The sequence below is a fragment of the Lolium perenne genome, chromosome 2 (assembly GCF_019359855.2).
Source record: "Lolium perenne isolate Kyuss_39 chromosome 2, Kyuss_2.0, whole genome shotgun sequence".
Taxonomy (NCBI): domain Eukaryota; kingdom Viridiplantae; phylum Streptophyta; class Magnoliopsida; order Poales; family Poaceae; genus Lolium; species Lolium perenne.
Genome location: NC_067245.2, coordinates 294,725,269 through 294,745,579, shown reverse-complemented (window position 1 = coordinate 294,745,579; position 20,311 = coordinate 294,725,269). Strand labels below are relative to the sequence as shown.

The 20,311-nt window shown below is 44.9% G+C and overlaps 2 protein-coding genes across 2 annotated transcripts; one reads left to right on the top strand and one right to left on the bottom strand.

Annotated features, from left to right (window-relative positions):
• Window positions 1-394: 394 nt before the first annotated feature.
• On the top strand, window positions 395-2,375 carry LOC127336193 (BIIDXI-like protein At5g11420). The gene is made up of 2 exons (XM_051362978.2): window positions 395-747; window positions 1,134-2,375. Exons 1-2 carry the CDS (start codon window positions 663-665, stop codon window positions 2,252-2,254), a joined length of 1,206 nt encoding a protein of 401 aa, XP_051218938.1. The 5' UTR covers window positions 395-662; the 3' UTR covers window positions 2,255-2,375.
• Window positions 2,376-2,434: 59 nt separating this feature from the next.
• Window positions 2,435-7,511, bottom strand: LOC127336191 (gamma-aminobutyrate transaminase 1, mitochondrial). The gene is made up of 19 exons (XM_051362977.2): window positions 7,416-7,511; window positions 6,556-6,686; window positions 6,340-6,424; window positions 6,115-6,187; window positions 5,885-5,982; window positions 5,693-5,785; window positions 5,075-5,148; window positions 4,840-4,878; window positions 4,609-4,697; window positions 4,455-4,531; window positions 4,296-4,370; window positions 4,153-4,200; window positions 3,955-4,038; window positions 3,786-3,873; window positions 3,573-3,651; window positions 3,396-3,486; window positions 3,242-3,320; window positions 2,950-3,065; window positions 2,435-2,842 (listed from the first exon to the last, which is right to left on the bottom strand). Exons 1-19 carry the CDS (start codon window positions 7,455-7,457, stop codon window positions 2,768-2,770), a joined length of 1,536 nt encoding a protein of 511 aa, XP_051218937.1. The 5' UTR covers window positions 7,458-7,511; the 3' UTR covers window positions 2,435-2,767.
• Window positions 7,512-20,311: the final 12,800 nt, after the last annotated feature.

The window sequence follows — 20,311 nt, the reverse complement described above, 5'->3', positions numbered from 1 at the left end:
TCATGCCAGTGCGCATGTGGGTATGGCACATGGACATGACCATCCTATCTGAAGAAACGTGGCTACACAGAGGAAACGGGCTGTGTCACCACTGCATGTGGGTATAATGGAGAGTCAAAGGCGCAGGCGAGGTGGTGCGGGTGCGGTGTGCCGCCCCCAGTCGCCACCCAGCCCAGCCACACCCGCCGCCCGATCAAGGGAAGCAAATGGCGCCGGAATCTCCATCTCAACGGCCATCCAATCCATGGCTGCACTGCGCCACACGTGCCCGCACGCAGCCACGCAGGGGCCGCGCGCGGTTGCACACTAGCAGGGCAGCAGGTCCAGCGGATCTAGACGAGGGAGGACGGCCGATAATTTCGCCGCGCGCCGGAACCGCGCCTTCCGCGCACGGTCACCGTGCCTCCCTCACATGGTCACCGCGCCGGTCGAGCGCCCTAGGTAGCTTAGCTACGAACTAGCACATCTGCCATTCCTATAAGTACAAGGGCGAGTCCCCTGGCTAAGCTAACGTATCACTATCATAGCACTCAAATCAGCTTAGATTCCAGTATCGAGAGCGTACGCGCGTTGTTCACAGCCCGGCAGCTACTTATATCAGCTCGCCGCCGGTCGAAGTGGGGGAATACCAACCGATCTCGCCAGGAAATCGGACAATCACGATGGCGGCCGACGGTGCGCGCCGAGTCGCGCTGCTCTTCTTGCTCCTCTGCGGGGCAGCTGCCCGACATGCTTCCGCCGGAGACGGTGAGAGCATCGAAAGCCACTCTTGCATCTCTCCATTGCATGATTACCTAGTGAGCTTTGCGATCATCCATCCCAGCAATGCATGTAGGCCGGCCGCCGGCCGGTGACGATCGATGAGTATCCATGGAAGGTAACAGATCGTCGAATCGATCACTTCCGATCCGCTCATTGCATGATTACTGTGATATTAGTTCTTTATTATCAGGGTGTAACATTGCCCGAAAAATACTATGCTGGCGTTGACGTTTTAATTGGTTCCCAAGGTGCCGCGCGGCAGAAATCAAACCCTAGTTTACTGTCTGAATTCTGAAATGGCCAACTTGGGATCTTGCATGCCCGGCTACAAGCAAAAATACTAGTAGTTGACACGTCACGCATGCATGCAGGCGCGCTGCTGAACGGCAACTTCGAGTACCCGCCCAACAGGTCCCAGATGAACGGCACGACGGTGACGGGCGAGCACGCCATCCCCTACTGGAGGATCACCGGCCTCGTCGAGTACATCGACTCCGGCAAGAGCCTGGGCCCCGGCGACATGGTCCTGGCGGTGCCGGAGGGCGTGCACGCGCTGCGCCTCGGCAACGGCGCCTCCGTGCGGCAGCAGCTCAGCGTCACCCGCGGCGCCTACTACTCCGTCACATTCAGCGCCTCGCGCACCTGCGCGCAGGCCGAGTGGCTCAACCTCTCCGCGGTCCCCATTGGCGGCAACGAAGCCGCGACGCCGGCCAGCGACATCCCCATCCAGACCGTGTACAGCGCCAGCGGCTGGGACTCCTACGCCTGGGCCTTCCGCGCCGAGCGGGGCATCGTCACCTTCGTCATCCACCACGGCGACGAGGGCGTGGACGACCCGGCCTGCGGCCCCATCGTCGACGCCGTCGCCATCAAGAAGCTCCGCGCGCCTAGCGACACCGGGGGCGGCGGCGGAAACCTGCTGAGGAACGGGGACTTCGAGGAGGGGCCCTATATCATCCCGGGGACGGCGTGCGGGGTGCTGGTGCCGCCCATGGACGAGGACGATGTGTCGCCGCTGCCGGGCTGGATGGTCATGTCCTACTCCAAGGTGGCCAAGTACGTCGACGCCGCGCACTACGCGGTGCCAGGCGGCGCGCGGGCCGTGGAGCTGGTGGTCGGCTCGGAGGTGGCGCTGGTGCAGGAGGTGGACACCGTGCCGGGAGCGGCGTGCAGGATGGAGTTCTCCGTCGGGGATGCCCGGGACGGGTGCGTGGCGTGCGCGCCAGAGCTGCCGCCCATGCGCGTGGTGGCGGCGGCCACGGGGGCACAGGGGACGGTCACCGTCGAGTATCCATCCCGGGGCACGGGCGGGCACATGCGCGGCAAGCTCGAGTTCACGGCGCAGGGGAACCGGACGAGAGTGGTGCTCTATAGCTCGGGGTATCATACCATGGCCGACACCACCGGCACGCTCTGTGGGCCCGTCGTCGACGACGTCTCGCTCGTTTGCGCTTGCAAGCCGCCGCCTACTCGCCGGCTGCTACGTCGCTAGCTAATGCATATGCGCGCCCAACCGCACACATTTTTTTAGCATTGTGCCAGACTACTTGTATGATATGCATTTTGTAATGTTCAGTATCTTCTCTTCGGAGGTACTCCTTAAAACTGGTTTTGGTTGTATGAGTAGATAAATATGAGTCGTTCGAAGTCTTATCGACTGGATGCATAAATCTCATAAGGAACTCTTTGAAAATATTTCATTCTAAACTCAACCTGCCCAGTATAATTAGGAATTTCCAATATGGCAAACATATAAACGGGGCTTTATTAAGAGATTATCTTTATATGTGAGATTGTACGCAATCTATCTTGTGTGTGTAATCAAATCATCAATCACCGATGCTTTGTGAAAGAACACTTCGCCATTTTGCACATCAAGAAAGGCCGTTCCTTCCGCTGCGTTATTACCACCTCACGCCGAGAGCAAGGAATTATTTTGTACACATCCAATGCCACCGTCATCCGTCGCCTTCGACGTTATCATCATCGTCGTGCTGCATCTTGTCTAATTTTTCTTGGATTTGAGCTCGGCCACTCTCTCCTCAGTGGCCTTCATAGCTTTCCCATATATGCTCACTAGCTGAAAGAGTTTCAGAGCGAGACAGTTCAGTACCAATTTCATTTTTTTTTATACTACAAACCCCAAAATGGAAAGGATGATGGCGGTGCTGTGATTTCTGATATTACCTCATCTACTTCGTCGGCTGTAATTGTCAATGGCGGCGACATCATAATGCTGTCTCCGGCAACCCTAACCAGCATGCCACGCTTCTGGCACTCCTGTCCGAAGATAGCACCAACGCCTGAAGATGCCATCAGGGAAACAATTTGTAAGGATACTTTGTGGTTTCAAGATACATGTATATCCCAGAATACGACAAGCAGTTCTACATTTCCCTGTACAATAATCTTCTAGATTTGTTCTGAACAAGTATCCCAAAAAATAACGGCAGGTTGTCATTAGTTTATAGTGACTTACCCCATTCTGCAGGGAATGGACTATCTCGTGATTTATTGTCAGCAAATTCAGTTCCAAGTATCAACCCTACACCACGGATCTGCATACAGAAGCATATCGATTATGCTTTTGGACAACAAATGAGTATCTACCACGAAAAAGAACAGATGGGTACCTCCCCAACGATTGGACTTCCTGCAAAGGCCTTTGTTCCCTCCTGGAAGCGCGGAGCAATTTGCTTCACATGATCAGGAATATTCCTTTCCCTGATACCAAATAGTTGGAAAGATTCATCAGGAACAACAAGCCAATAGGGGCAGGGGCACTGTCTGCTATGGGAAGTGCACTATACCGATAGATTTTCAGCGCTTCAATGGCGACAGCGCAAGCAACTGGATGACCAGAATATGTAAAGCCATGAGCAAATGAACCTGAAAAAAAGGGCAGCCGCTCAGCACATTTATGTGTCTAAAAGCTCATCAAGTATATATTCTTTTTTAAAAAGCACCTGGGACATGCCAATGCATATATGAGAAACTGAGCTCACGCACTGCCATTCACTTACCAAGCTTATTGCTCTGAGAATCAATCACATCTGCTATTTCAGGGCTAACAAGGGTTGCGCCAATGGGGACATAGGCAGATGAAAGAGCCTGTTGTCATGGAATTGGCATGGCTAAGCAAACATTGGATAATTAATACGTACTCATATATATTTGTGAAAGAAATTTTACCTTGGCTAAGGTGACTAGATCTGGCTTGATGTTATACATATCAGATCCAAACATGGTTCCCAACCTTCCAAATGCGGTAATGACCTAAAAGGCATAATCAATTAATATCAGTTACATCGAGTGGTTTCATATGTTCTTTTACTAGCTAAGATTGTGTGTGTGTGTGTGTGTTTAACTTGAGAAGTGAATGTAAAGCACCTCGTCTACTATGAAAAGGATGTCGTACTTCTTAACCACTGCTTGAACCTGTTGATACACAAGAAAATGGGATATGATAAACAAGAAAAACAAAAATTCAAGACTTCAATATAAAAGCTGTAGCTGAAGCTGTTTATTGTCACCTTATCAAAATAGGTCTTTGGAGGTGGGATGACACCGCCAGCACCCATCACAGGCTCAGCAATGAACGCAGCAATCTGAAACAGAAAAATATATTAGTCAAGTAATATACTTGGGACCTATATTGCATAATATAAGCTTTGGTGACAAGAAGACTTTACTGTTTCTGGTCCTTCCTTGAGGATAAGATTCTCCAAATTATTTGCAAGTCTTGTGGCAAATTCTTCTTCTGTCTCACCTGTCACACATCAAAACCATCTCATTAGTAAAATGGGATGCATTGATCATACAGCTAAACTCTGAAGTAAAATGTACCGGGAAGATGGAAGCGCCAGTAGTGAGGGCAGTCTGTGTGCAGAACAAAAGGTGCAGGTAGATCAAACTTCTGGTGCAGGGCAGGAAGACTAAAAATACAGAAGGAATTAACAAATTAAGTAAGTATCAATAACAAATGGACTAATAAATTCTTCAGGGTACTAGATATTAGGTACCGATAGAAGAAAATCCACATTATAAGGAAAACATTATTTTTAGGCCAATACTCACCCAGTGAGACTAGCTGATATCAATGTCGATCCGTGATATCTGCAACAAAAGCAACAATAGTAAGAGTGACATTCAAAATAGCACCATGTTTCATAAAGAACATAAAAAACGAGACTTCAATAATACTGAAGTGATGGCACGAGACATTAATGATAATGCAAATTACTTAACAAATAAAGCAAAACATATATTTCTTAGTTTCAAGTGCAAAAGGTTGAGAAATTATGTTTCTTACGCTTTTGATCGTGCAATAAACTTTTTCTTGTCTGGCCTCCCCAATGCATTGTTATAATACCATACTAGTTTGACCTGTACAGGAACAAGAGTAAATATTGTAACCGTCAGACCAGTGCTATGAGAAGACCAGAAGAGGGGAACAAGGAAAATTCAACGAACAGCATAAAAATCACTAGTGTTTTATCACCAAACGATTGTGGATACAGTACAGCCTATAAATCAGCTAGATACACTCAGCAAAATAACTATGCCTATCTCCCAGAATGTGTAAGCGGTGAACCAGGGAGCAGTAGCTACTGATTACTAGCCTTCTAAAAAGGACCCAAAAGGTTTATTTTGTTGATACTCTCACAATCCACCCTACTGTTTATGTTTCACTGCCCTACTTTTCCTGAGAAAAAGGTCCCTAGTGATGTGTTTTCAACATACTAACATAACACTATGTAAAACAGGTTTCAGTGATTCCCTCCAGATGTGAATGACACTAATAGAAACATATTTTGTAGGTATGGTTGCTACCCTTCTTAATGAATAGTATGTTTGAAAGCTCTCCAAATTTATTGCCATCTACATTATAGTTTGTGCACGAAATCATCAGTTCTTCCAGCAATCATACCTGTGAGTCATTTGCTTCTGAACCACTATTTGTGAAGAATGCCTTTCCCATTTTCCTTGCAGTGAACATGCTAAGAAGGTCGTCCGCGAGATCCTAAAAGTACCAAAGTATCTCCATCATCACTATTTGTAAATGTAAATTTAACAAATGAATCTAACAAACCGATGGTCAATAAAAGGCGCAGAAACTTACCAATGTTGGCTTGGTTGTACGATTCCAAAATGAGTGATAGAAGGGTAACTTATTTAATTGGTCAGTTGCAGCTTTGACTAATCGAGGCTCACTACCACCTGAAGAATTTGTGAATTCATGAAAGGGGAACAAAATTACAGTTTAAACATTACTTCTAAAGCCAGAAAAAATGGTGATGCAGATATATTATCCCAAAGAATGCACGATTCTGCGACTGTACTTGTACATACCTAAAGCTGTACACCATAGTCCAGCAAGAGAATCTAGATACTTATTCCCATTGTTGTCATAAACATAAGAACCCTGCATACAGTTGAACATTATATAAGTAAAACATAGATATATGGCTCACCAACATGGTAAAGAGTAACCAACATCATAAGTTTCCATATACAGATTCCCTACATGATAAGGCAACTAAACAAATATGATGCTAGTGTGAGAAGCTCACACACCTCAGATCTGTCAATAATCAGCGGGTGCACATCGCTGCTCTGCCATCCAGCTGTGAATGGAGCCAACATGCCATGCCCCTTAAACCTGGTAACATCATACTCCCAAAATCAGCAGTAGCTAGTAAATACACAGAATCTAATCTGCATACACCTCGGAGCATAACAGGGTGCACCTGTGTGACAATTCTAAAAAAAAAAAGAGGAAATAATATATACCCATTTTCTTCAGTTGAGTTAGACTGAGGAGACGGCGCTGAACTGAAATGTCTGACTGATGCATTTGCCAAACTATCTGCATGCCCTTGTACACTCCCAGTGCCGGTTAAATACTTCACTAGTTTGTTTGCCTGCGAATTCAGGAAAATAAAATGAAACATCACACATTAGCTGTGAGAGTCAGTGGCAGGAATCGGGCAGGTCACATGTGAAGTCTGAACAGCACAGAAAGTAGTGAAACAATAGTCATGCCATACAGTCATAGCATCTGAATGTGTGCAGTGGATCATAAGCATCACAACTTTCACATGAAAGAACAAACACAGTATGAATGTTTGGAGCCCCTAAATGGCACAGTGATCCCAGGTGGACAACTATTCATGCATATAGTGCTGCTACAAAAGTTGCACAAAAGCTAGTAACTGAAAGTACTGAAGGGCGAACGTTTAAAGGGAACTAAGCGGAATCAGGCAAAGTAAACCCGTGCGTGATTAACCGGAAGCATAAAGATAGGTTCCAAGGAGATGCAGATTCCGGCACAGAGCCGCACAAACTAGTATCACCGGAAAGCGGATCGAGAGGGAAAAAAATCCCCCCTTGAGAATCTCCTGACCCGAATTTGGATAAGAGGCTACCAGTCAGGCATATCATCCAGCTCCGCCCAGCGTGACCCCCTTATCTCCAGGAAGCGATCGCCGACGGCGCGAGTCACAGATCGCGGCGACCACAGCGGGACAGACCATTGTCTCACTGGCGGCTCCGCTCCAGGCCGGCGCGGCTGCTCTACACCCGTGCTACCTCGCTAGTGACTGTGAGGAACAAGAAAGGCGAGGGGAGGAAGAGGGAGGGTCGGTGGTCACCTGCGAGGACGCATTGGATCGGAGCAGGCCGCGCGCAATCATGTTGGAGATACGGAGCTAGAATCGGAGGAAGGAGACTAGTAGGGAGTACTCCTAGCAGAATCGTAGAGAGAGCTGCGGGCCGTGGACATGTCGCGTCACGGATTTATTCCGGAGAGGTGGGGGCGACAAGGAGACGTAGCAGAGTTTTCCGAGGTACTTACTAGACGTGACGTGGCCAAGTTATCCCAAGGAAAAACGAGTCTACGTGCACCTCTTCGCATCTTTGTGATTTGTCGACATATGCGTGCCTAATCCTACTTTAGTTGCTCAAAAATACTTTGCTTGCTCAGTCTGGGCGTACGTGGATTCATGCTCAGATCCAGATCCATAAAGTTGTACTCCCTTCATTTCACAAAAACCTTCCCAAGTTTATCTAAATTTAAATGTACAAAATATATTTTACTCAGCAAAGTTACTTATATTCGTATCTAGAGTTGGGAAGCTTTTTTTGAAACGGAGGCCGGCTCTAGCCCTAGGCGACCATGGGCGATGCCCAGGGGCCCACGCCTGGAGGGGGTCAATCAGCACATCTCTCATCTATACCTTCTTGCTGAAAAAAGGCAGAAGGCCCAGCGGGAAGAAAAGAAACGCAACCAGGTCAAGGGAGGGAACATACACGCACACAACGACCAACCATAGACTCGACTCCGTCTCCTGCTGCTTACGTAATTTGATTTACCTTATTTGTTTACTGATGATTGAAAATTTTGTGTTCCTAACTTCTTGTCATCCTATGTAAACATTATGAGAAATATATTTAATTTCTTTATGATATTAGGTGTCACAATGCCGAAGTGGAAACATAAATCCAATGTTGCGATCAGGAGAAAAAAAGAGTGAATCAACTTATTGAATCAGGAGGAGATGCTTTAAATAGGTACTTTTTTTGGCAACAAGTAGTGTTGATGTCCACCACCAATTGAGCATTGAATTTTGGTTTTATTTGAGGTACTCAAAAAATTAGTAGGGAATGTTATACTTTGCATCTCTGTTTGTCTTCCTATAGCTATATCCACTGTTAAGAAAATCGGCCGATTCAGCGATTAGTCGCTACTCGATGGTCACCGATTAACCAATTAACTCATATATCGACCGATCAACTGATTTATCGTCCGATTAATCGGCTAATTTGCCCATTAATCACTAATCGTCAGCCTACCGAGTTGACACTGATAAACAATTTCCTCAACACCGGCTATATGGCATTTCTTAGTGTAACAACTTTTTATAGACATCTCAGACTATAAACGTATCATAGGATGTTGATTTTTTTTAATATTTTACAAGTAAAACTAGACACATATATGCATACATACATATAATCTTCGGAGCCTTTTTCTTCACCTCGCCCAAGGGCCTCGTTAAAGATAAAGCCGGCCCTGGGAGTAACTTTGCTGAGTTTTACCGATATAGTTGCACAAACTACCACAGTTAAAATAGTCTTGTTTTGGAGACCGTGGCAAAAAGCACCATCAGCTCAACCGTACGGCCTGAGATGGAGAACACTTGGAGAGCGCTGCAGCATTTTGACAACCTGTTTGGAACAAAAGAAAACTTGCAGAAATATCAGAGGATTTTCTATAGGAAAATTCCTACGGAGCATTTAGAACAAAAGAATATGAACACTCCTTATAAGATTTCTTTGAAAATCCTATGACACCTGCTAATTCATAGAAATTTTGGAGGACAACTAACATGCGGATTCACCTCGTGTTTTCGTCTACTTTATATCTATACTTTCAGTGCTCTTTTCTATGTAACATTCAAACAATGTATTTGAAACTTTTCTAGGTTCTGGTTTCTATAGAAATTCAGTCTACATGATATCTCCTGCATTTTTCTTATTCCTATCCCAAGGGTGCTTGAAAGGAGACACGTGTGACCATTCTGAAATACTCCCTCGGTCCTAAAATATACTATATGTTAGAATATTAGGCAATTTCCGTGTGAGTTTAATTACCGGAAGCAACATTACAGATGCACAAGCATACTTAACCACACACATCAGACTAAGCACATGCATCAGATCTGAACATGGAACAAGTAGCAGTGCAATGTAGGAGAGGAAAAGCACGTATATCGCAACCGGGAAGGTCGCACCAGCAGCAGCAGCACCATGGGAATTGTTGATGTCGCATATGGTGTAGTCGGAGTCGTCGATGAAGCATTCGAACCAGCGAAGAAGAACACGAACAGCAGCGAGCAGTCGCGCCGAGACGCTCCCCAAAAACCTTATCGTCCGTCTCCGGTGCAGGATATCAACGGACGGGGTTTCGGAGGCCTGCTCTCCCGGACGGCTGTGCACGCAGTCGCCGGGATGGGGAAGACTAGAGAGTAGCGCAGCAAAAGGAACTTCGTGAGAGAGACGGACTAGAGAGTTCTGAGAGCTGTGGACTCCAGATCTGATTTGTATCCTTGTATAGCCTGGGAGGAGAGCCGACCCGACCGCGTTGTCACGCGTAGGAAGTCAGGGACACGCGGCGAGCATGCACATGCAGGTCGACATGTACCCAACTCAGTTGGTGCACCAAGCAAAAGTTTAGGCTTCCTTGAGTGTGTCTCGAACTCGAACTCGAGTCACGAAACGCGACGTGCGAGCCGAGGCGGGCGGAGGAGGAGGAGTGCGCGAGGGCTCCTTCTATTCTCACTCACTTGGAAGGACTAGAACAACAACCCTTATATACCACTCCAACTCTCTCCCAACTAGCAATATGGGACTAAACTTTGTCCCCCAAGGTTGTCCCAAGCTGCCAACGTACGTGATGGGCCTTGAGATTTCAAAAATTGTAGACTACATGGACTGCCTTACTGGGTTGTAGCCCATCTACATTCAACACTATGTTCTTAAATTTCGCTGGCCAACGAATTATGACTATGATTTATACTTATGATATGTCCTTAAAATTTATATAAATCTATATGGAATGAAAAAGATTTGGAACATAAATGCGACGATACCATTTATACACTCTAAATTCGTGCCAGTAATTTGATATATATTGGTCATTGGTGGTTAAATTCATGCATTAAAGACCGTGCCACCGAGAAGGCTACTCATCCTAATACTCCGTACTACTTACTACTCCCTATATCCCTATGTTTTAAAATAAGTATCTCAACTTTTTTTAGACATAGATTCTATAACTAAAATACCTTTAGATACACTGTATCTAAACAAAAGTGAGGCAATGCACTTTTTAAAAAAATTGGAGGTAGTGCAGTAGTTAATTATTTGCTGGATTGGTCATTCGCACTGCTCACATGACGCGCGTCCTACAAAACTTAGACACGCTGCCATCGTTTTCCCCCATTCCCAGGAGAGAAAGGTGGCTGCGCAGTTTCGTTGTTTTTCTTTTTCTATCTTGACCACTTTCTGAAGATTAAAATTATTCTACATAGAGAAAGGTGATAATATGTGGAGTGGTTACAGACGAAAAGAGTCACATCTCACGTGCACGCCATCACATAGAAAAGCCATATGAAGGCTGAGCCCACTCCGGGAAAACTTTGTTGCTAGTCCAGATTTAGGCACTGTGTTGCTTATACTACCTTAATCGACCTAGATATATGTCCTGATCTTTATATATCTGTGTCGATTAAAACCGGTCGGAGGAAGTATTATTGCACGTGTTTTATTTGTTAGTTTATTTAATTTTATAAAATGGCGTGTTACCGAAGTATTTTATGTAAGAAATATGCCTTAGAAACAATCATAAAGACTATTATATTTTGTTTGTATCCATAAGTTATTGTAATGTTTCTTGAATATCTATACCATGCAACTTGTATTAATTGGCAATTACATGAACTATTTGTGAAACTTTTTACTTGTACAATTTTCTAAAATTCTTCCTAGTCGGAGTTAATGTTAGAACACATGTGAATATTTGACTAGCATATCGGTTGATTGATGTCTATGTTTCGCAAGTCCTAGATATGGAGATTTCAAACCAATAACGTGGACACATGTTATGAACATAGGGTCATAGGGTCGGACTAACCAACACGAGACATGGCAATTATACTTGCAGTTCTCTCTACACAATGTATACGTTTTGCACTTACACCTCAGATTGATGTATGTACTTGGGATGTGAATCGACCTACTTTGGGCTATCAAGCGCTACACCGCAACAAGATAATTATAAAGGTAGATTTCATGTCCTGGCGCACATCCTTCGGCTGAATATATGACCACATATGGATCCAATGGGTAACCAGCGGAACAACCTGCAGAAAAGATAGGAAACTTATTTTGTTAAAGATTAAATCTGTGCGGACATTCCATATTGCCCAAAGTAAAGCGCGCACACTCACTCTAATGTGGCCTTTATCTTTCATAGAGACACCATTTAACAAGTTACCAAACATATTAGTCACATTTGCACGCGCATGAATATTGAAAATCACATAGGTAATACGTCACAATATTTTCGCAAAGGGGCAAGCAAAAAATAAATGATGAATTGACTTATCTTGATCACAAAAGCAGCATTTAGAACACCCCTGCCAATTATGTTTTTTGAGATTCTCTTTTGTGAGAATTTTACCTAGTTGTGAAGGAACCACATAAAAATTCTGTTTTCAGTGAAAGTTTGATCTTCCAAATATATTTCTTGAAATCCCCAACAGGACTATCAAGCAAATCAAAATACATAGATTTAACCGAGAAATGTCCCGACACCATGAGTTGCCAACAAACACATCATTGTCATCAGACAATTGAACTCCCATGATACGAGTAACAAGATGAACCCATCTATCCCACCTATCATCCAAAAGCGCCCGTCTAAAACCTATGTTTAAAGGGGTCACACCCATAACATGAACAACAGACACATTAGCTCGATTAACAACTCGATAAAGAGAGGGGTATTGCTCGCATAGGGGTATATTCCCTAGCCATGCATCCTCCCAAAATCTCGTATTTTGCTCATCCCCGCCTCTCATGAAGAAATCATCCTTTATGTTCATTAATCCTTTCCAAAAAAAAAAAGGAGAGTCGGTTGGTTTCACATCAACTTGAGACAAGGTTTTTTCCTTAAAATATTTATTTTGCAATAGTTCTTGCCAAACACCTTGTTCAATACATAACTTGAAAAGCCATTTACTAAGTAGACTCTTATTTTTTAGTTCAAGCACCTCAACACCCAGACCCCCCTGATCCTTTGGTCTGCATATGATATCCCACCTTGTTAACCTATACTTTCTTGTATGACCATCACTTTGCCAAAATAAACGAGATCTGAAAATTATAGCCTTTTTCTAACCCCTATTGGAACCTCAAGAAAAGATAACATAAACATTGGCAAACTCGTAAGGAAAGAATTGATTAGAGTTAACCGATCACCATAGGAGAGCATCTTACCCGCCCAACAGCTCAGTTATTAAAAAAATGATTCTCCACCGGCTTCCATTCACTATTTGTTAGCTTTCAAAAATGAATTGGAATACCCAATAATCTAAAAGGCAAAGAACCAACGTCGCACCTGAACAAAGTCCTATATTCTAACTCCACGTCTTTCGCCCTCCCAAAAAAAAACATCTCACTCTTATGGAAATTAATTATGAGACCTCACAGCTACTCAAAAATACATAATAGTAGTTTCATATTTAGAGCTTTGTCTAAATCATGCTCCATAAATAAAATTATGTCGTCGGCATATTGCATAATGGCTAGCATATCAGCGACAATATTAAAAAGGATAGGAAATAAAGGATCTCCTTGGCGTAACCCCTTCTTTGTCTGCAAATAATGACATATGTCAACGTTAACCCGAATACCTACACTCCCCTTTTTAATATAACGTTGCACCCATTGGCACCACGCGGGATCGAAACCTTTCATATGCATCGTCTATTGTAAGAAGTTCCAATTAACCTTGTCATAAGCATTTTTTAAATCAATATTAAACAACACCCCATCTATTTTCTTCCTATGAAACTCATGGATGGTCTCATGAAGAATAACCACACCTTCTAAAATATATCTACCTGGTATAAACGTAGTTTGTGTTTTGTACAACACTCTCGGCTATACTCGTCACTCTATTTGTTCCAACTTTCGTAAAGACCTTAAAGCTAACATTAAGGAGGCAAATTGGACAGTATTTATGAATTTGAGTCGCAATTTCTTTTTTAGGTAAAAGTATAATCGTTCCAAAATTCAAGTGGAATAATAATAGTAGCACACCATTTTGAAAGGCAATAAACATCACCTTAAGGTATTTTTTAGTTACCTCCCAGAAACTTTGATAGAATTCAGCCGGAAATCCATCCGGGCCGCGGGGGGCTTTATTCTTACCATTTGAAAGATAGCCTCATGCACCTCATTTTCAGAGAAGGCCGCAGTCATAATACCTTTCTTCCACTGAAATCTGCGGTATATCCTCTATATATCATAGACTCTTCCATGATCCAAGAGTTCACCGCCGGAGGCCCAAATAGCGATTTATAACTCAGAAATATAATTTTTAATGTTCTCCTTCCCAATAACCGTCCCTTCATCTTGCTTAACTTGGTATTTTTTCTTCCTGTGTCTTGATTGACCTATGGATTTGAACATATGAAATGTTGTTCATTTCATTTAATGTGGCGCCGTAGCACGAGTTATGTTCTGATTATTTAATAAAATGAGGATATATATGCATCCGAGAAAAATAAAGGCTGGAAGCTCAACATTCCTTTCCAAAAAAGGAAAAAAAAAAAGGAGAAGTATCTTGCATATATGGAACTATGGTCGTACGGCATATATAGTACGAATAAGGAATAATCGTGCTCGTTCATATGTCATGCATGGTTGCAACTGCGACAACGTTCTTAATCGATCCACTGTCCGGCGGCTAAGCATGGCTCTACTGCTTGTTTGGCTACCTCACTAGCTATCCTCTCACTAATTAACTTCAATTAGCTTCACCATTATGAGTGTCTAATATAGCATACACGCGCAATCATCGACGCAAGCTGTTGCTATATATGTCCAAGTTTCCGCTCTCAACTTGCGTTTGTGCATCAGCTGGTCATCTTTAGTACTCTGAAGTTGCACTTACACATATGTTTGCGCTCTGAAGTTGCACTTACATAACGGTTAATGAATCATATTTCACTTGTTCTGCCGTCCTTTCCTTGATGCGCAGACAACCACTCGCGTTGGACTTTTTCGATATAAAACAGTTGCACACAGAAGTACAAAGCCGTAGCAGGTAATTCACCAGCTACACTACTACAGAACGTCGTGATCATCCTCCCGTAAAAGCACGTGCGGCTTCCGATGCCTTGTCGGAAGCTTCCGATGCCTTGCATTGCACACAAACTATGTTGCCTCGCTGACATATAGCTGCTCACGTGTTACATCCATCTAACAATACCCAATTTGGTAATAATTCTGAGTTGCTGACCTCCGAGCATTGGTCAGCCCCATGTATACATACCCTGCAGGAGAGTAGCTAGAGCCGCGAGAATCAGGCCGGCTGGGGGCAAAGCAGTGGGTTGTGTGTGTACACAAAGCTCAGCTACGAGCTATAGCAATGGAGACAGCCGCGGTTGCTAGCGATGAGGAGGGCGGCCGCCACGAGAAGGTGTCATTCATGGGCATGTTCAGGTACGCCGACGGCACGGACCTGCTGCTAATGCTGATCGGCACGGTGGCGGCACTGGCTAACGGCATGTCGCAGCCCCTCCTGACTATCGTCTTCGGCGACGTCATCGACGCCTTCGGCGGCGCCACCACCGCCAACGTCCTCCAGCGGGTTAACAAAGTAAGCCACGACAGACTATAGCCCCATCTCCTAACGCACTTAGCTTCCATGGCAGGCTTCCCCTGCCATCTTCTCTTTCTTTGCAACTTCCTAATCTGTGTACTTCATAATCTATACCTAATAATAAAGGAGCTAAGGTTTCTGCCAAAATTTTCGTCCAACTTTTTATTGGACGGATTTACCCTCCCACCAAACCACATAATACTGCACTTTGCCATTATACCGGTTCGCTATTTTTATTTCCGGTGTGTCTCCGCTCCCGAACGATCCCCTCAAGCCTCAGATGGCATGGCCCCGATCTGTTTCTCCTTCTCCACAATCCCTGCTCGATGATGATGCCGTCCGCGACGAGTCGGTCCTGCGCTTCCAAGGTTGACTGCTCCGGCGCCGCCACAGTTCGCCACCCTCCTTCATATCCGTCCACTGGAAGCTAGGGCGCTGTTCGGCCAGGCCCAGCAACATGGGAAGAGGGTCGTCCCGCAGATGTGGGCTAGACGGTGCCGTGACATGGGAGGACGTTCGCCGTTCGGCGCTACACAGCCATTCGGCGGTGGTTGACCAGTTTGTCGGAAGCAGACTGTGGACGCCGAGCTGCAGCCTGTCCCGGCGGCAGCAGGGCCGGAGACGCCGCGGTGGCTGCCCTGGCCAAATCGATGGCGACAGCGTCTTCATCGTCCCCTCTCCCCTGATCTCCGTCGACCGCCCCTCTAACCCGATCTCCCCCGGGCGCAACTCCTCCTGTCCTCCGGAGGTTGACAGGGTTGGGACTGAGGAGACCCAATTCTTGAAATTGGTCGTCCAAACGGGCTAGAAGAAAGAAGCGGATCTTGAAGAAGGAAGGAATTGGAGACGGGAGCATCGTGGATAATGCTACACTCGTCGGACTGTCGGCAGAGTAGAAGAAGGCGATGGTCTAGAGCGGAACTGGGATTTCGCGTGGCTATGACTCTATGAGAGGTAGACGGGAATGTCCAAGGGTGAGACTGTGGTCGATTTGAGCCACACTTGCTTTGCTTTGATTCTGTGTAAAGTTCCAAGCGGCGGAGATGGGGAACGATGATGTACATGCTCTGCTTATTCGGTATGAAGAAATAAGAATAGGAAAAGCGGTGGATAAGAAACATGTGGTAGAAATTTAAGCTAGCTAAGCCCGGTAGCTAATAAACTAAACAAGCTACATCACTTGCTTTTTTAAAAAGGGAATATGATCAAGCTTGTCAATAGATGGGTTCCATGTATTAGTCTAAAATTGTTATGCAATTTCAATCCATTTTTTGGAGGTTATATTGATGTGCTTATACGTGAAGGCAAGATTAAGTTATTTACGATCATTTTATTTTCCGCGAGCCAAATGCACATATAAAAAAAAACTCGAGTCCCTCAATCGAAATGCCAACTCAACAGAAAGTTTGTGTGTTCGAGATTGGTGCGCCTAAAATATTACTTTAATCGGTGTTTGCCATTTTTTTCTCCCCCTTCTGCCGACTTACCTAGATTTCCAAACCCCATGCTTCAGTCGTGCCACGAAGGATGTTGACAACAACGTCACGTGAATCGGTTCACCGCATGAAGCAGAGGTACAATGACCTTGGGCAAGGCGATCAGAGGCAGCAAAAACATAAAAAAAATTCAGAGAGCAAGGCGCATGGCAAGAGCACCACGTAAGAAAATTCCGGTTACAGTTTGAACTAAAATGATGGTGGTCAGGCTGACGACGACTAGGAGCTCATCTTGGATGAAGTAGTCAACTTCGTAAACTCAATGGTTTAGGTAGGTAATAATGTCAGCGGCGATATGGATGAATTAGCGAAGGCTAATGGCGTGAAGGTCACATTGCGGAGGATTCCTAGACGAGAGGAGGAACCTGCTCATCTACAAGCTCAAGGACGATCTGCTCAAGGCCCCTTGAAGTACAAGATGTTGATCATAGTGAGAAAGCTGGGCTACGAGAATGCCCCACGGATACCCAGTAGCTCCACGAGACCGTGCATTCAGCGAAGGGGAAGAAATATCACGTGGTCTTAACAATGTAACAACATCCGCAAGAAAGACCTTTCATTCTAACAATAGTATGGCCCAACAAAGAAGCCGTGTCCCTGCTAAGGAAGGGTTTCACCCCACCAAGAAAAATTGATTTCTAGAGTGATATTCTCCACAATTTTAAAATATTGAGTATTAAAAAAACCGTAGCAACGCACGGGCATTTGTGCTAGTCATTGTAAATTTGGCTAGTTTAGTCATGCACTCTCATGCGAAACTACTAATTATTTCATATTATCACAAGAAATGGTTCCAAAATATCACTATTTTATATACTCTCTCCGATCCATAATACTCCCTGCATTTCACAGAATAAGGCGTCCTCTTTTTGCGTGTTTTTTCTTTGACTAAAAATTACTCTAGATATACAAAGATTATTGTTTAAAATTAGCATTATTATAAATTGTTTTTCAATATGATATCAATTACATACAATATAATTAAAATTGTGTTGCTCAATTTGTTTGGTCAAAGTTCATCTTGAAATGTGGGTGCGCCTTATTCATTAAAACGGAGGTAGTAAGTGTCGTGATCTTAGTCCAAAACTAAAACCACGACACTTGTTATTTTATTGGGATATATACATTTTGATAATTAATGATGTTCAAAGGTGGTCACTGGAGATATATTTGAAACAGTGTATATTTATACAGGGTTGCAGGGGGTATACAAAAGCATGATACACCATGACATAAACAAAACATCTAGACCCTAATTATGTGGACACCCTTATGCTTAAAGGATCACAACCGCTAGTTCTTCGTAAAAATTAATTAAATCACCAATGTTGACCATTATAACTGTTTTTTATTAAATGGACTCTCAATACAATACTAAGTAAGGATTATAAAACGCAAGATGAATCTTAAGGATTATAAAACAAGTATTGTATGATCATTGATACGAGGAGTGTTTAATGTTAGAGTTGTATAGTCCCTTTTCCGTTATTCCCCAGTGTATGAGGGGCTTACCTGCACATTGTCACACATGTACATGTACTGGCTTATGGCCCCCTGTGAATACAAGTTGCTCATTCACAATATGGTATCAGAGCTCTAGGTTTAGCTCTTTGCACGCTGCAACTCCGTGCTCGATCCGCGCCGCCGCCGATGATCCTTCCGGCCGCCGCTGCTCCACCTTCCTCTTTCTCTCCCGTGCTTGTCGGGATCGAGCTCTTTTAGCCTTCTTTTTCGTCGTGTTGGAGCTCGATCTGGAGCTCCTGCTGCCCCGGTGCAAGCCTGCCCCGTCCAAGCCACCTCCGGCCGGCCCCGCCCCCGCCCTGGCCGGCCTCGTCTCGGCCTCTTTTTCGGCGCCGCTTGCTCCGGCCGGCCATCTCCGGCGACCCACCGGCGCCGCCCAACCCTCAGCTGGCCAGCCCACGCGCTGTCAGCCTTGGCTTCTCGTGAAGTGCCGTCGAGCCTCTCTGCTCGTGAGCCACCACGCACAACTTGATCGGGCCAGATCCAGATCTGAGGGTTGACCAAAAAAAGGGAGAGATGGCGTCCTCTGGCTACGTGAGTATCCCTCGTTGTCCTGTGATCTTCGATGGTACCAACTATGGAGAGTTTGCTGCCTTTATGCGCATTCACATGTGTGGTCTTCGGCTGTGGGGTGTTCTCACCGGCGAGGTCTCTTGTCCGCCGCGTCCCACAACTCTTGTGCCTCCTACCCCGCCGTCCGTGCCACAAGCCCTTCCTGAGGATGCTTCTCAGACTGATCGGGATGCCGCCAAGTCTGCAGAGACTGCTGCTGATGAGGCATATGAGGAGCAGATACTTGCATATTCAGAGGCACTAGGCTCTTACCGTGACAGTTTGGCTGCCTTTACTCAGTGGTGTGATGAGGATGCCAGGGCTGCTACCGTTCTTACTCAGAGTGTTCAGCCACAGTTTGCTTCTGAGTTTATGGGCCTTGCTACTGTCGCTGAGATGTGGTCTCACCTTCGTCAGCGCTATCAGCCCTCTGGGGATTCTCTGTATTTGCCTGTGTTGCGTCAGGAGCATGATCTTCAGTAGGGTGACTCTACTGTTGATGAGTTCTACACCCAGTGTGCAGCGATCTGGCGCCAGCTTGACTCCCTTCGCAGTATTGTCTGTGGTACTTGCCAGTGTTGTCGGACAGTACGTTTAGATATGGACTTCCAGAGGATCCATGAGTTCCTGTCTAGACTTCGCCCAGAGTTTGAGCTTCGTCGTGCTCAGTTGTTTGCTCGAGGCCGTGTTCCTATCTCAGAGGTATTGACTGAAGGAGATATGCCCTAGAGGCAATAATAAAGTGGTTATTATTTATATCTCTATGTTTATGATAAATGTTTATATGTCATGCTATAATTGTATTAACCGAAACATTAGTACATGTGTGATATATAGACAAACAAAGAAGTCCCTAGTATGCCTCTTAACTAGCTTGTTGATTAATAGATGATTAGTTTCATAATCATGAACATTGGATGTTATTAATAACAAGGTTATATCATTATATGAATAATGTAATGGACACACCCAATTAAGCGTAGCATAAGATCTCGTCATTAAGTTATTTGCTATATGCTTTCGATACATAGTTACCTAGTCCTTATGACCATGAGATCATGTAAATCACTTATACCGGAAAGGTACTTTGATTACACCAAACGCCACTGCGTAAATGGGTGGTTATAAAGGTGGAATTAAGTATCCGGAAAGTATGAGTTGAGGCATATGGATCAACAGTGGGATTTGTCCATCCCGATGACGGATAGATATACTCTGGGCCCTCTCGGTGGAATGTCGTCTAATGTCTTGCAAGCATATGAATAAGTTCATAAGAGACCACATACCACGGTACGAGTAAAGAGTACTTGTCAGGAGACGAGGTTGAACAAGGTATAGAGTGATACCGAAGATCAAACCTCGGACAAGTAAAATATCGCGTGGTATCGTATGTGAATGGTTCATTCGATCACTAAAGTCATCGTTGAATATGTGGGAGCCATTATGGATCTCCAGATCCCGCTATTGGTTATTGGTCGGAGTGAGTACTCAACCATGTCCGCATAGTTCACGAACCGTAGGGTGA